General features: G+C 33.8%; 2 protein-coding genes across 10 annotated transcripts in view; one reads left to right on the top strand and one right to left on the bottom strand.

The window, feature by feature from the left end:
• Positions 1-2,134, bottom strand: part of LOC108363317 (uncharacterized) — a 10,104-nt gene extending 7,970 nt beyond the window's left edge. The window contains exons 1-2 of the mRNA XM_017616662.1: positions 389-2,134; positions 5-315 (exon numbers count right to left, since the gene is read on the bottom strand). Of these exons, the coding sequence (XP_017472151.1) occupies positions 5-315; positions 389-1,708 (1,631 nt within the window). The 5' untranslated portion in view covers positions 1,709-2,134. The remainder of the gene's footprint in view (positions 1-4; positions 316-388) is intronic.
• The window catches only part of Mmp1 (Matrix metalloproteinase 1), a 404,544-nt gene that overhangs the window by 211,511 nt on the left and 178,211 nt on the right, over positions 1-14,822 (top strand). The gene's annotated exons all lie outside the window — the stretch shown is intronic.

Raw genomic sequence — 14,822 nt, 5'->3', positions numbered from 1 at the left:
GTACACGACAGAGCTGTAATACTTGATATTGAAGTACATTGGCACATAACATTTAATTATAAATTCAACCAGAATTCTTAAATTTGCATCTGGATTTTCCGTTGTCACATATAATCGCAATAATCTAGCGGCCTTGGTGAGCCACCGAGAATGTACAATTTTCCCTGGTTTGATGTTAGCCAGATCCACCGGAACCACGCCGCTAGAAATTGCATGGGCCATGTCGTATAAGTACTTCGAATCGGTGGAAAATTCAATTTTTTCTGGAGCAGGGGGCATATTTTGCAACTCAATTTTCTGGAAGCCGTCCACCACCTGAAAATATATAATAATAAAATAATTAAAAATGGTTGACAATTATAATAAATGAGTGATAGCAATAACTTACCGGAAGAGTTTCACAAGTTTCGATTTGACGGCTCAGTTTTCCGGTTGCCGATCTTGGTCCAGTGCTGGTTGATTTATCCAAAGCTTCAAACAAATGCCGAAACGGAAGTTCGTTGAAGTGTAGAAGGCAAACGAACCAATGCAATGGTCTTTTTAACAGCAATTCGAATCGTCGTATAATTCCACCGTGTGGGCCAGTGTTTGTTGGCTCACCGTCAGTGCATATTCCAATTAATGCATCCAGTGATATATTTTTATCGTTGAAAAAACCATTTAATTTGGTTGTTTTGTATTCAGCGGTTTCATGTTCCAGTCTTACGTAACCAATCAATTCAGAATTGGGTTCTCTCAAAATAACAAGATGAGGTTCTTTTACCATCCTAGTATGATACTTCTCATCAATTTTATCTATCGTTAAAGTATTATCTTTTCTGCCATCGAATGAAAACGCTAACAAATTGGTATCGTCTAACCGTTGGCGAAGCACTTCTTGTCTGCATTTCTCTTTTTCTCTGCGAACTTTCGATTTATCCATGATGAGAGGTTTCCCATGCTTATCTTTAATTTTAAAATCTTGCAAAAGAGCGGTTCCCAATGCTGATGCTACTCTGTCAGGCACACCAAATCTGTCACATACCAAGGCAAAGTTAAAACAATCGTATCTCTCTGTATATTGTGAACTTGTGCTTCTATCCATATCTTGTTGAACCGGTGGCGGTGCGTATGTTGAATCATCGGGATCTTGGTATGTTGGCATTGATGACATAGACGTTGCTCCTTGCTCTTCAGTTTCCATCACAAATGCATCCATTGTTAGTCTTCTCTGATTATGTTGATCGTGCATGAACTCTTTGAGGCGTTCGGGAACCCAGCCGCAGGCACATGGAGCTGCCTTCAAATCGCATTTACATGTTCCAATGTAACAAATTGTTTCCAGAGATTTTACATACTCTGTAAATTGTTGGGTGTTGTTTCTTCTCTTGATTTGCTTTTGATACTTGTCAAGCAATTTATTCAATTTATTAAATACACTTTTTTTCAGCATTATTTCCATACCAAGTTTTTCCCAAATTCCAATCAACTTATCTTGTACTTGAATAGTGAATGATTTATGGGAAAACTTTTTTTGTTCTGCTTTAGCACGTTCGCTTAAGTAAAAATAATATCTCAAGATATCCAGATGGGTTGGTAAATTAAGATCAGTTAAATCAGTAGACACACCAAAAACAGTAACATCATGCTTGGGTATATGACTCATTGGGTTTTCGATAGTTGTTGATGTAGTTGCTTCATCTTGCGGTGTAGAGGAAGGTGGATTCATTGTAAACTTTTTGATTTGGAATGGTCACTTCACTTATTATTTTTTTTGAAATATTTTTTTATCTGAAATTAGCACTTCACACTTTGAGTTCTTCACAACGACTTAATGCATTCACAAAAACTGTTGCGTTATATATGGTCTACGAGACGAGGTAATAAGAATGAAATGGTAATTTCAATTCTACCTGCTGTGTCTTGTGGTGGCTTAAAAAAAACAACACAAGCAATTTTACGATCTGCAATTGTGTCACAGTGATACCTTCAATGTTTAAAAGGGTTGCGGTGCATTCCAGTGATACCTTAATTGTTAAAATGGTTGCAAAAAACGCGCATTTCTTAAGAAGGTGCCTTAAAATACCCACAAAAAGGGTTGTAAAAACAACCTTCATTTCTTAAGTAGGTTCTATAAAAAAACTACACAAGTAAGTTTACGACATGCAGCTGTGTCTTAAAAAACGCACACAAGCAATTTTCCGATTTGCAATTGTGTCACAGTGATACCTTCATTTTTTAAAACGGTTTAATAAAAAACCCACACAACTATGTTTACGACATGCAAATGCATCACAGTGATGCCTTGGTTTTAAAAGGGTTGTAAAAACGCTAATTTCTAATAATTTTTTTTAATTTCTTTTCTATTACTAAGTTAAATTCATTTCGTCCAAAGTTAGTGGGGGTCGGTCATACATTTGGACTCGATTGGAGCACTCTAAATGGGTCAAAGTGGGATTTTTCAAAATTTGCCCCTACCCAAAAGTTCGACCCAAATTGGGGGACATCAGAATTCGTTTTAGAGGTATGGTTCCTTCGGCAAAGTTTCTTATTTTGATCCCTAGAATACGATTTTCACAGAGCAATGAGCGATTTTTAAATCGACCCGCCCTAATATACTTGTATTCCAAGTCCTTGGGATGGGTTAAATTCCTATTTTTTCTTTAAAATGTTTGGTTTTCTTACAAATTATGAGATGAATACGTAAAAAAAGAAAATTGGATACATATTTGGCTAGGTCGGTGATACATTTTCTTGAGATGGCGCGGCAACACTGCTTGTTAGCATGCAACAGCTGCAGTTCACCAAACAAATCGCTGCAGCTGTAATTCCCAGTGGACTGCACCAGTCAAATGTGGACGGACACACAGAGATCCTCGCACGCAAAACTTACTTGCAACGGCTGCACTTGCAGTAAAACTAGGGCTGCCAGACGTCCCGGTTTTCCCGGACATGTCCCGGTTTTAGACTATTTGTCCCGGTGTCCCGGTCCAACCTTAAAATGTCCCGGGTTTCGTTTAAGTGTCCCGGTTTTCGATTTTATTGCACAAATTTTGCATAAAAATGACTACACTGAGAGAAAAAACGAGTTGTAATATTAAAAAAAATTTATGAATTTACTGGGGAAAATAACGCATAGCAAACATGAATATTTTTTATTTGATTATCGTTTTGAAATGTTCGTACTTAAAAACAATACTTTCATACCACGCACACATGGTGTTGAATCAAACTGAACATTTGAATTCACATTTACATGTCTGACTGTAGCTGAGTGCACGAAGATGCTTGCCACAATTTGCTAATTTCCAGAGCGTCAGGGTTCATATCCCATTACAGACAGCATGGAATTTAAATATATATTTTTTTAACTTAATTATGAAAGAGCATCCGTTAAGTGCAAAGCGCTTCATTTTAATATTGTCGTATTTCAATTGAATATTTCTATACTAAATACTAAAATTTGTATACTTAAATTTATTACGAGTTGGGTTGGTGCTCTTTCATATGCAATTTTTTTTTTTTTGTAATTTAGCACGTTTTGCACAACCAATAGTTGATGATTAATATAAGTATGTACCTAAATACGTTAAATGACATGCACAGAGTTTTACAATTATATTAAGCAAAAGCCAGAAGTTTTGAAACAAGCTCACAGCAACGAAACAAGTGACTGATATTTTAATGTTACCTTGTATTTAATTTCTTTTTCTTTCGTGAAACCTAGATTACTTATAAGTACCGTGCCGCACAAAATTATTGGCTCGGAGACTCTTTCATCTGATCACAATTTCTAATCAGATTTTTTAGAAAAATTTTGAAAATGTAGCTTTTGAGCCAATTAGTAAAGTGAAGTCTGAAGTTACCAGAAAATTTCGTTGATTTTTGCAATTATTTATTTTTTGCTGACAGTGTCTTCCACATACAAAAAAATGTCGAACATAGTTTGTATGGAAGAAACTCTGAGTAAAAACAATATCAAAAATCAACTAAATTTGTATGGGCTGCAAAACTTCATTTTCAAAATTTTTATAAAAAAGTCTGAATAGAAAGTTGCGAATTTGTATGCAAAATTATTGCATTTTCCAGAGTTTTGCACAAAGTTTAGAAATTTGATTTTTATGTTTTCTGATGTATTTAGTATAAACTGTACTTTTAAAAGGAACAAAAAAGGTACATGGATTGTGGAAAATTCTCTGTACTTTAGTTGTGATAAATTGTTTTGTTTTGCTAGTGTACGTTGTAATGATCTCATGATCGCATGTTTTTATGTTTTTGTTTTTGTTTGTCAAAATAAAATTTTACTACATACATCCTTTCGTACGTAATTTTTGTCGAAACGAAATGGAAGGGAGCGAGAGGCCTAATCAAATCAATGGAAATCAATTTCCACGAAACAATCGATGAAAATATCGTTGCCTGTTGAACTTTTTACACGAAGACAATATTTCTCCTTGTATTTTAGTAGTAGTTTCTATAAATCAAAAAGAAGGCAACACAGGATAAGGCAGAATGCGGGAGCGAGACAACTGCCAGGTTATCCAACCTTGTATTATTGAATCGTGATTTAAGGTTAAGCGGTTAAACCTTTACTAATAGTGGTTCGGTTAATTAATAAAAAAAACGGTTTTGCGGTTCAAAACCGGTTCACGTCCCTGGTATTTGTAATCCTATTGGGATCATATTCAGATTAGGTATTTCTATCGTGATCAGAATTTCGGTTTAAAATCTATGCACGCTAGGCAGCGTGAAGGATGAAATTCAAACCATAATAAATGTGGATATATATTTCCACATCGTTTCCGAATTAATTTCAAATGAATACGAGTTTCAGTAATAACTCGTCCCCAGTGAATGTTAGTTAATCTGCCTTATCCTGAGTTGCGCCCGATAAAATGTTCTGCCGCCCATAGTAAATACATGAAATGTTATTCCGCCCATAGTAAATACATGAAAACCAAACGTGAAAAGTGAACCGGTTCGGGGAAAATGAAACTCATGATAAGGCTGAATGTATTTTCCTCAAACATGCCTCTAATCTCATATTCACTCCGAAACTATCTGCAGACATGGTTTTTCAAAAATAACGATGGGCTGTTTTGGAATGTATTTTAGAATTTCCCTATACAGTTTAATATGCTACATATTAAAGTTTGGGCTCCCTAGTTAATTTCAAAGATTAAATTATTTTGTTCTGGTTTTGATTAACCAACAAGTTTTTATTTTTGTACACTAGTTCCGTGTTTTTGTAAGTAACTTTGTTCAACCTCATTGTTTAACAATCTTGTCCCAACGAAACAGGTGGAGAGAATGAACCAGCGAGGACATATATCGTGCATTTATAATAAAAACAAAAATTTTGTAAACTATTTAATTATGTGAGAAATACTGATTAGTAGGGATCTGCCGAGTATCCGGTAGATATCCGGAATCCGGCCTATCTGGCCTTTTTTTGTTATCCGACTATCCGGCCGGATACTGGTTAAAATCCGGCCGGATTTCCGGATTTCGATTATAGAAGACTATTCAAAAATCTACTTCAGAATTTTTATTTTTATATTCAAATTGAATAGTATCTAATTAGTAATTGTTGTTATAGATTTATATAATTTTCATTATGAAAAGAAGTATTTCCGCATTACCAGTCAAGAACCCATTTATATTTTCAACATAAATGCTACCGGATGCACTAAACACTGGGTTTCGAGTTCTTTTGAGTTCACTGAGGAAGGTGGTTCGCAGAGTTACTTCATTGCCAGTGCAAACAAATTTGAAAATTCTTTGCGACTATAATAAAAATATAGATTGGTGCTTACTAGGAATGTTAATCCCGGAATTTTTAAGTCCCGAAAATCCCGGGACTATTTGCCTAGAGTCCCGAGATCTTCGGGGTTTGTAATTTACACTGGTGGCAATAATAGAAACTCTTTATGTCGACCAGTTTTGGCTATATTTCTTTTGTTTATTTAATATTTAAAATTTTTTTATAAATGTATAGCATAATATACATATCCTCGTTTAAAGTACAAAACCGCGTATCGTCATTCTGCAAAACCGCGTAACTAACATTTCCTGCCAAAAAATTGGATTTGCTCACACAAGCTCTGGGCTTCATCCTTATCCATTCGTCCTGAAATATACTAGACAGAAATGCGATTGCTTTATACAAAGAGAACTATTTTAAAACATGAGTTTATTTACTCTCTAGAAAATCATTCATGCAACCTCATATACGCGGCTTTGCATTATGTTGATACGCGGTTTTGTACTTTAAACGGCGATATAATACCTTGCGACAGGCAATTTTGCTTAATTTTTCTCTATGACGTCAGGAATTTTAAATGAACTTTGAAGTTTGAAATATATGAGTATTTCAAAAAACGGGTTAAAAATTTCAGTGCAATATACTTCGAAAAATAGTATGGGTATGAAATCAAAAAAAAGATTCTGTAGAGTTAAAACACATTGAAAATATCCTTTTATAATTTTGTCCTTGAATATCTTTGAAATTTTGCAATTCTTAGTTTTGAAAATATTATATGTTAAGGACTAACTTTATTAGCCCAAAAAAATAAAATAGGTTGAAAGGGCATTTTCAATTTCTTTTCGTCCTTGTGAACCCAAAAAATTATTTCGTTCGGTATCCATATTTTTATCTACATTACACTGAATTTTTTAAATAAATTTTGGAATTAATCTTATCTTTGTAATTATAAAGTCTTTTTACACTGAATTTTTTAAATAAATTTTGGAATTTATCTTATCTTTGTAATTATGAAGTCTGTTTAAAAAAATCATGACGTCAGAGAAATGCCCATTTATATGCAGCTCATTATATGTAATATGAGGTAGACTTTCATAAAAAAATGTAAATTTTGAATAAACAAAAGGAATATAGACAAAACTGGTTGAATTAAGGCGCTTCTTTTATTTCTGCCACTAGTATTATGAACTTCTTTCAACCCGAAAATTAATTTTTTGACTTAATTTTTTGCATCGAGCTTTTTTCGACATACCTTAAATTACTTTATCAGATATGTACACGCTAAAGTATTATTAAATGAATATAAATTTAATTACTGTCTTTCGTTTTGTTACTTATGAAATAATTTTCACTTTAAATACAAAACTACTTTCCAAACCCATTTACTTATTATTTATTATATGGTAGGAGAGCTTCTCAAACTATATTGATGCATTTTTTTCGTGTTAAAAAATGTTGAAAAATTATAAATATCTAAATCCCGGGACTGAACCAACGACATCCCGAAAATCCCGGGATCGTAAAAATCGAAAAAAAAAATGCCTACAGATTTGTTATAGTGTTTTCTTTTCTCGAAATAATGTTGCATTTATTCTGCCCTGCGCCAGGGCTGTCAAGTTTTCGTATTCTTTTCTCAGCGTCTTCACATGAATATTGCGTGCTCTTTCTTTAAAATGTTTCACTCTGATAATGTTGCCATATAAGAAGGTGATTTTTTTTTCGAGAAAAGAAAACTCCATTAGTGTTTGAACGGGCTTTTCCCCCGATTTGTGGCGTGCGCATTGATGTTGTCACACAAGGGGAGGGACCTACAGTTTTACGCCGACTCCGCGCACATAGGGGTATTTGACCGATTTAGGTGGCCAAAATTATTTTTATGAAAATTTTAACTCAAAATATTTAGAAACGACGTGTTACAATATTTAAAACTGTATATTAAAGTGGTCCAAAAATGTATGTAAAAAAATAAGGTCGGATTTTTAATGCCGGCACCCCCTAGGATTGTTCTATATCGAAAAAAATTATACCCCTATTTTTTAGTTTGAATAAAAAATAAAAATAGGGAGTGCTCAAAGCGCTCAAAGTTTTCCATGTATTTTATATGGGGGAAAAACAACTTTTCGTAGAAATAGTGTAGAATTCTTGAAAATCAACAGTTTTCGATCGGAAAACTTTTCTTATCTTCAGGAGATTCCCAGTAATAATACGCAATTGTCTCTTTAACCATTTTTTCATAGTAACTATATTTTATAGGTCCTCCAAAACCCATAGAAAACGCAATGAAAAAATCTTTAATCATAAAAAATGGTTAAATAAACAATTGCATATTAATACTGGAAGTCTCCTGAAGAGAACCACAGTTTTCCGATTGAAAAATATTAAGTTTTAAGAGTTCTATACCATTTCTACGAAAAATGGTTTTTTCTCCATATAAAATACATGGAAAACTTTGAGCGCTTTGAGCACCCCCTAAATATTTTTTGATTTCAAAATAAAAAATAGGGGTATATTTCTTTCGATATAGAACAATCCTAGGGGGTGCCGGCATTAAAATTCCAACTTAATTTTTTTGGACCGCTCTACTGTAAATGTTTAAAATCAAGTAAATAGAGTGGGAGGATGTTCAAGTATTCGACCAAAACAATGAAAATAAAGTTGCTTGAAGTTTGACATCGATAGACTACATGGTATCGAGGTCCGATTGTGGAAACATTGATACCTACGTATGCATATCACCGCGGAGAAGGTTTATATTTAGGTTAGAACATAAAAAGGGTGGCCACCTTCTAAAAAATCAAATGCAATTAAGTTAAATGATTACTACAATATGGGTATCAATCGAGATGTTTTTGAAAAGGCTTTATTTCTAAACAACATGTGGGAGGATTACCATCGGTTTAAAAATAAAATTCAACTTTAATTCAAGGGAATTAGGTAACTGAAATATGTATAACAATATTGGTGTCAGACTGAAAAGTTTAATAAGTTTATAGTTTGAAACTATTTTTAACGGCTGCCACTTGCTTAGAAATTAAATCCAATGTATATGAAAGGTTAAATTAATTTTAACAATATGGATATGGAACATGAGATGCTTTGCCACCTGGCAAAAAATGTAATTCAATTAATTTCAATGAATTACTACGCTAAGGGTATCATCCAAAGCGGCTTTGAAAGGGCTTAATTTTCAATTACATTTAGTAGGATTGCTACTTGTTTAAAAAAGCAAATTAAATCAAAATAACATATGATTAAAAAACACTATACGGAACAACCATTATGTTGAATTTTATTGATATAATTTGCACCTTATCTAACACGCAAAAATTTCATACACTTATCGAACTAACTAACTATAGTATATAGTAGTTTGTTTTATTTGAGATGTCTTTTAACTTTTTTATCATTTTTTAGTGAATCTTTTGTGCCTTCTTAGAATTAATAATTATAAATAATTTCGAATACGTGGCAACTTTGTACAATATCTCCAGATACCCTTAAAATTAAAAAAATTATCTGAATACAAAATTCCATCAAAATCGTTAGAGTCGTTTCCGAGAAACCTTTGGATATACCCTGCAAACCAAAGTTCCTGAAATCTTAAGGAAATCGTTAGGAGTATCTCATTTCTGTAACGATTTTTTTACGAATTTTCAAAGAAAATTATATGAAGTGGTTGACACGAACTCGTAAAGAAATTTCTGTACGAAAAATAAAGAAAATTCTGGAAAAATTCTGAAAGATATTCTTCACATAGCACCATTATTTTCGTTGCTTAACAGATTTTTTTCCGAAATTTCGTAAAAGAATGGAAGTGTGCGTAATTTATTTCATTTTAGGAAATTCGGCAAAAAATCGAATTAAATCTTAACGAATTCTTTAAAATTTCTTTACAATGCAGAATACTCTGAAAAAATGGTTTGCAGGGTATATACATATATATTTATAACAATTGATTGTTTAAAGTAGTGAGATAAATACATATAAATAGTTTGAGAAAAAAAAACGTACGATTTTGCTGCCTTAAAAACTTAATTACAAATTTTTACTAGAACTTACACTTAATTAGAGAATTTTTTTCTAAATGTACTGACAACTATTTTCTCCCTGCAACTCTCCAAATTTTTATATTTAACCCCTCCTCCCCCACCGTCCCAGCCCCCTCTTACCGTTGTCGGGCGTCTTGGCTTTCCTATCATCATCAATCGTCATCAATTCGTCGGATTTTGTTTTTTTTTTTGTTTATGTATGTTACCGCATAACTTTGGACCACGTAAAAGAAAAGATATTAACTCACAAGTGGTCCCATACTAATTTGGTTTAAATCCGATCATTGGATCATAAAGAAATTTACGATAATCTTAAATTATTATATGAGAATTGAAGTCGGTTTTGTTTTTGCTTAAAAATTACTTGTTTTTTATGTTGCGTTGAACCGGGCTTGAGCCCAGGCTAACCACTACACCACAGCGGCCATCTATGCTTCCACCAAATCAAAAGATCTTATAGCCCTGACTAGCTTCTCATAAAAATACAATCGCCGTTCGGACTCGGCGTAAAACTGTAGGTCCCTCCGCTTTGTGTGACAACATCAAGGCGCACGCCACAAATTGGAGGAGAAGCTCGGCCAAACACTAACATATGTGTAAGCGCCAATCTATTATTATTATTATTATACTATACTAGCATTGTATTCTACATGTCTGTCGTTGTAAACCAAAATTATGCCATCGTACAAAGCGGTTTAAAGCTGGTTCCTATACTACGAAAATGAACGTAGGTTAAAGCGAGTATACCATGAGATACAGTCAGAGAGTCTAAAAAATTTCACCGAAAATTTGTGGTGAAAACAAACAGAGACAGTCAACTGATAGCATGTATGTATGCCATTTTGCTTGCGCTGGTCCAACGGTTGCAATGGCCGAGTGATCACAGCGCTAGAGTGTCATTTGAGAGATCCGAGTTCGAGTCCTCGGGCGGGAGTTTTTTTCTTTTTTATTTAATTTTGTTATTTTTTACAAAAATCAGCAACTAATGTGCTAGAAATGTTGGTAGGATATTTTGTTTTCATCAATAAACTAGCAGAGCACCCGACGTCGTTCGGGGTAAACAAATCAAAATATAAAACAGTAATACAAATATTTAGTTCAGCATAATTTAAAGGCGACAAACTATTTTCTTTGTTTATATTAAGGCATCCCTATGAGCCATACTTTGGCTTTATCGTGCTTTAACTAATATATATTGATCATCACTTGTACTACAAATTTTGTTCCATTATTAATACATATTAGATGGATTAAGGTATCGATCAAATTTCTAAATTAAAATTGTTCTACTATGGTACATTCCTTTTAGCTGCCTATTCGATTAGCTGTTTAAGTAAAGCTGCACTTTTCTGTAGGATGCTTAATTCGGAAGGAGTTTTATTCATTATGAATGAACCTTTTTCGTTTAACAGCATCGCGGGATTAAAAAGCGATTTAATTTTTCCATTTCAAAATAATCTAAAGACGGTAAGGTTTCAGAAAAAAAACACACACACAGTTTTAAATATCCGAGTTATCTAATAGATGAATATATATATGTATCTCCCCCTTTTACAAACTCATTTATATATACTTTACTCTGAACACCTCCCATAGACACCTATAGGTATATATAGGTATAGGTTCATACATATATGTATGAATACAAAATTTCAAGTTCATGTGACTTATGGTTCCCAATTTATGGCTGATTAAAAATTCCACGCCTACGGGACGTGGCACGCCCCCTTTTATAAACTCATTCATATACACGTTACTATAAGCACCTACCATAGATATGTCTGCATACCAAATTTAAATTTCATGTGACTTATGGTTTTGAAGTTATAGCTGATAAAAATTTCCACGCCTATGGGATTTGCCACGCCATCTTTTACAAACTTATGTATATTTATCGTTTTATAAGCACCTATCATAGCTACGCCTGCATACCAAATTTCAAGTTCGTGCGACTTGTGGTTCCGAGGTTATACCCGATAAAAAATTCCACGCCTATGGGATGTGCGACGCCCCCTTTTACAAACCCTCCTTCCTATAAGCACCTACCATAGATATGTCTGCATACCAAATTTAAATTTCATGTGACTTATGGTTTTGAAGTTATAGCTGATAAAAATTTCCACGCCTATGGGATGCACCACGCCCCCTTTTACAAACCCTCCTTCCTATAAGCACCTACCATTGATATGTCCGCATACTAAATTTTAAGTTCGTGTGACTTGTGGTTCCGAAGTTATAGCTGATAAAAAATCCGCCACGCCCCCTTTTACAAACTAGATTATACATAGATACCCGCCTATAAGCATCTACCATTGGCATGTCTGCATACCAAGTTTTAAGTTCATGTGACTTATGGTCTGGAAGTTATGGCTGATTAAAAATTTCACGCCTATGGGAGGTACCACGCCCCCTTGTCGGATCCCAGTTTTTTCACCATATTATAGGCCCAGATGTAATGGCAATACTCCGTCAAAATTTTGTTTGATTTTGTCCGTCCGTTTAGACTTTGACAAATATATAGTAGAAGATAATAGTAATGTTAAACCACATTTTTTTCATTGAATCTTTATGATACTAAATAGTTAAAGCATTTATTTGGGTTTATTTCCTGATGAAATTGTTGTTAAACAAATATTCATTTTCGCGTTTAAAATAAAATAGAAAGCAATTATCCCTTCCTCCTATCTTTTCTTTTTAAGACTATTGACGTGAGACAGCTTACTGAATAGCAGGGTAATTTTAGTCTCAAAAAGAAAGATATGGAGGAAAGGAGAATTATTTTCTATTTTATTTAAAAGAACGCGAAAACGAAGCGAGGAAATATTTGTTTAACAACAACTTTATTATGAAATAAACCTAAGTACTTTAATATCATAAAAATTCAATGAATAAAAATGTTTTGTTTTTAAAACATTAAAATCTTCAGATTGTTTTAAAAAAAGGCGTGAGTACTAGGTAGATACTCATGAAATTTGATGTGTAAACATATGCGAACGGCAAAGCATAAAAGTACGTTTACATATAAATATAATCTCAATCAAAGCTCGTTAGCTGTCAAATTGGTTGTGCTTGTTATTCACACAACTCGAGGAAAAGTTAAACTTCATCTCTGTGCCACCGTGGTCACTTTTTTAATATATTTTAACTGAATATTTTATTAAAAATACCTTTACAAATCTATTTTCCTTACATTACTTTAGGTTAGGTTAGAAATTAAACATTAATTTCACTTAATTTTATTCATTTTGCTGATTTAATTTTTTTTATTCATTTTCATTTTTAATTCTTTTAATACATGAAATTATCGGTATGACTGATAAAATATACTTGTATATACTTGTTACTCAAGGGCGTTAAAATATCTTGGAAACACCGCATCAGTTATTGTTTTTGAGCTTATAGTTTGAGCATTTATATTTGTATATATTCCTAATTTTAGTTTTTCTTTTCGGAATATAATCTGTGGTTCATGTTGCAGGATGTTATCCGATGCTTTTTTGTTCCATACGTTTTGCTATTACTCACTTTTTACTCTCACTTCAGAGTAGAGATGGGCGCGGGCCTAAATTTTCAGGCCCGGCCCGGCACGAGTGCAACATCAACTTTCAAAAACACGCACAAGCCCGCACGTTAAGAATTTTAGTGGGGCCCGGCCCGGCCCGGCCCGGCACGACGGGACACGCCCCAGCCCGGAAATAAAAAGCCAACTTTTATTGTAAGTATACATATGTACATATTTTTAATTTTGTGTTTATGTCCATATGTATACTTACTTAAGCGAATCAATATTTTACATCAAAGATTTTTATAATATATTTTCTGGGAAGTAGAAAAAGTGGAAGGTATTTTATGTACAGATATTTATGTAAACAAAACTACTAAGTATAATATATTTTCTATCGGTTTCCAAATATTTCTTTTTTTGCTTATCTCTTATCAAAAGAGTTCTAAATATGTACTATTTTTTTGTATAAAAAATAAAGCTCATCTAAATTTTTAGTATTAGCAACGGGCTTTTTCGTGCCTTTACGTGCTTTTATGAAATTTTGCTGAACGCCCAGGTCCGCACGAGTTCGTGCTGACAGCAAATATTCCGGCCCGTACCCGCGGGATTACACAGGGGCCCGTCGGGCCCCTGCCAAAAGCCCAGCCCGTGCCCGTCTCTACTTCAGAGAGTGATTTTGCTGTTTAACCTTCTTCCAGGATTTTACACGAAAAGTATTGGATCAGAGCTATTATACCATCTATACATATGCATATTATACATACATATATTCATGTATGTTCATCAGTTATCAACGGTTAAAATGATTTCAGTATTTTTTTTTTAATTTTCGCCTTGCTTTTCAGTTGCTACAAATGAGTAGGGACGTTCCGATACCATCAAAGTATCGATACCTACTTAAATGAGTTTACTCAAATCGTTATTTCGATACTACTTATATGAGTAAACCGAAAGTATCGATACCTACTTATATCGATAATTTTTCATTCTTGTATATGCAACAAAGTGAAAGGGATTTTCCGGCGTTTATCTGTGACATACCTTTTGCGTTATGCCTTTTTCACACAAAGTCCGAAAGATCACGATACATAGCGACAAATTTTATATGACACGGCGTAAATAACTAAAAACATGACTTTAAACACTTTTAATTTTTTATTTGTATTATTTTGTTGAACATGAACGAAAAATAAACAGCAATTTGTATTGTATTTGCAATACAGCGAGTGGAAGACCGACCTATCCCGGCAGCCAGTTCGAAAACGTCCTATCTCAGAACACTTTTCAAAAACGTCCTATTTCAGAAATATATTGAAAAACGCCCTATCTCTGAAAACGTTTCAAGAGCACCCTATTTCATAACTCGGTTCAAAAACGCCCTATCTCAACATATTTTCAATAGGGGTATTCTCTGAGTCTTGCAAAGCCCTTGCACGGTGCACGGATTGCACGGTTTGCAAAGCTGTCCCATACGAAAACCGGTTCTAACCGTGCAATCCGTGCAATCTGTGCACCATGCAAAGGC

Source organism: Rhagoletis zephyria, unplaced genomic scaffold (genome assembly GCF_001687245.7).
Source record: "Rhagoletis zephyria isolate East Lansing unplaced genomic scaffold, Rhagoletis_zephyria_1.1 Rzeph_scaffold_00027, whole genome shotgun sequence".
In the NCBI taxonomy this organism is placed as follows: Eukaryota; Metazoa; Arthropoda; class Insecta; order Diptera; family Tephritidae; genus Rhagoletis; species Rhagoletis zephyria.
Note: the sequence above shows the minus strand (reverse complement) of the source record. Positions and strands in the feature narration are given on the sequence as shown.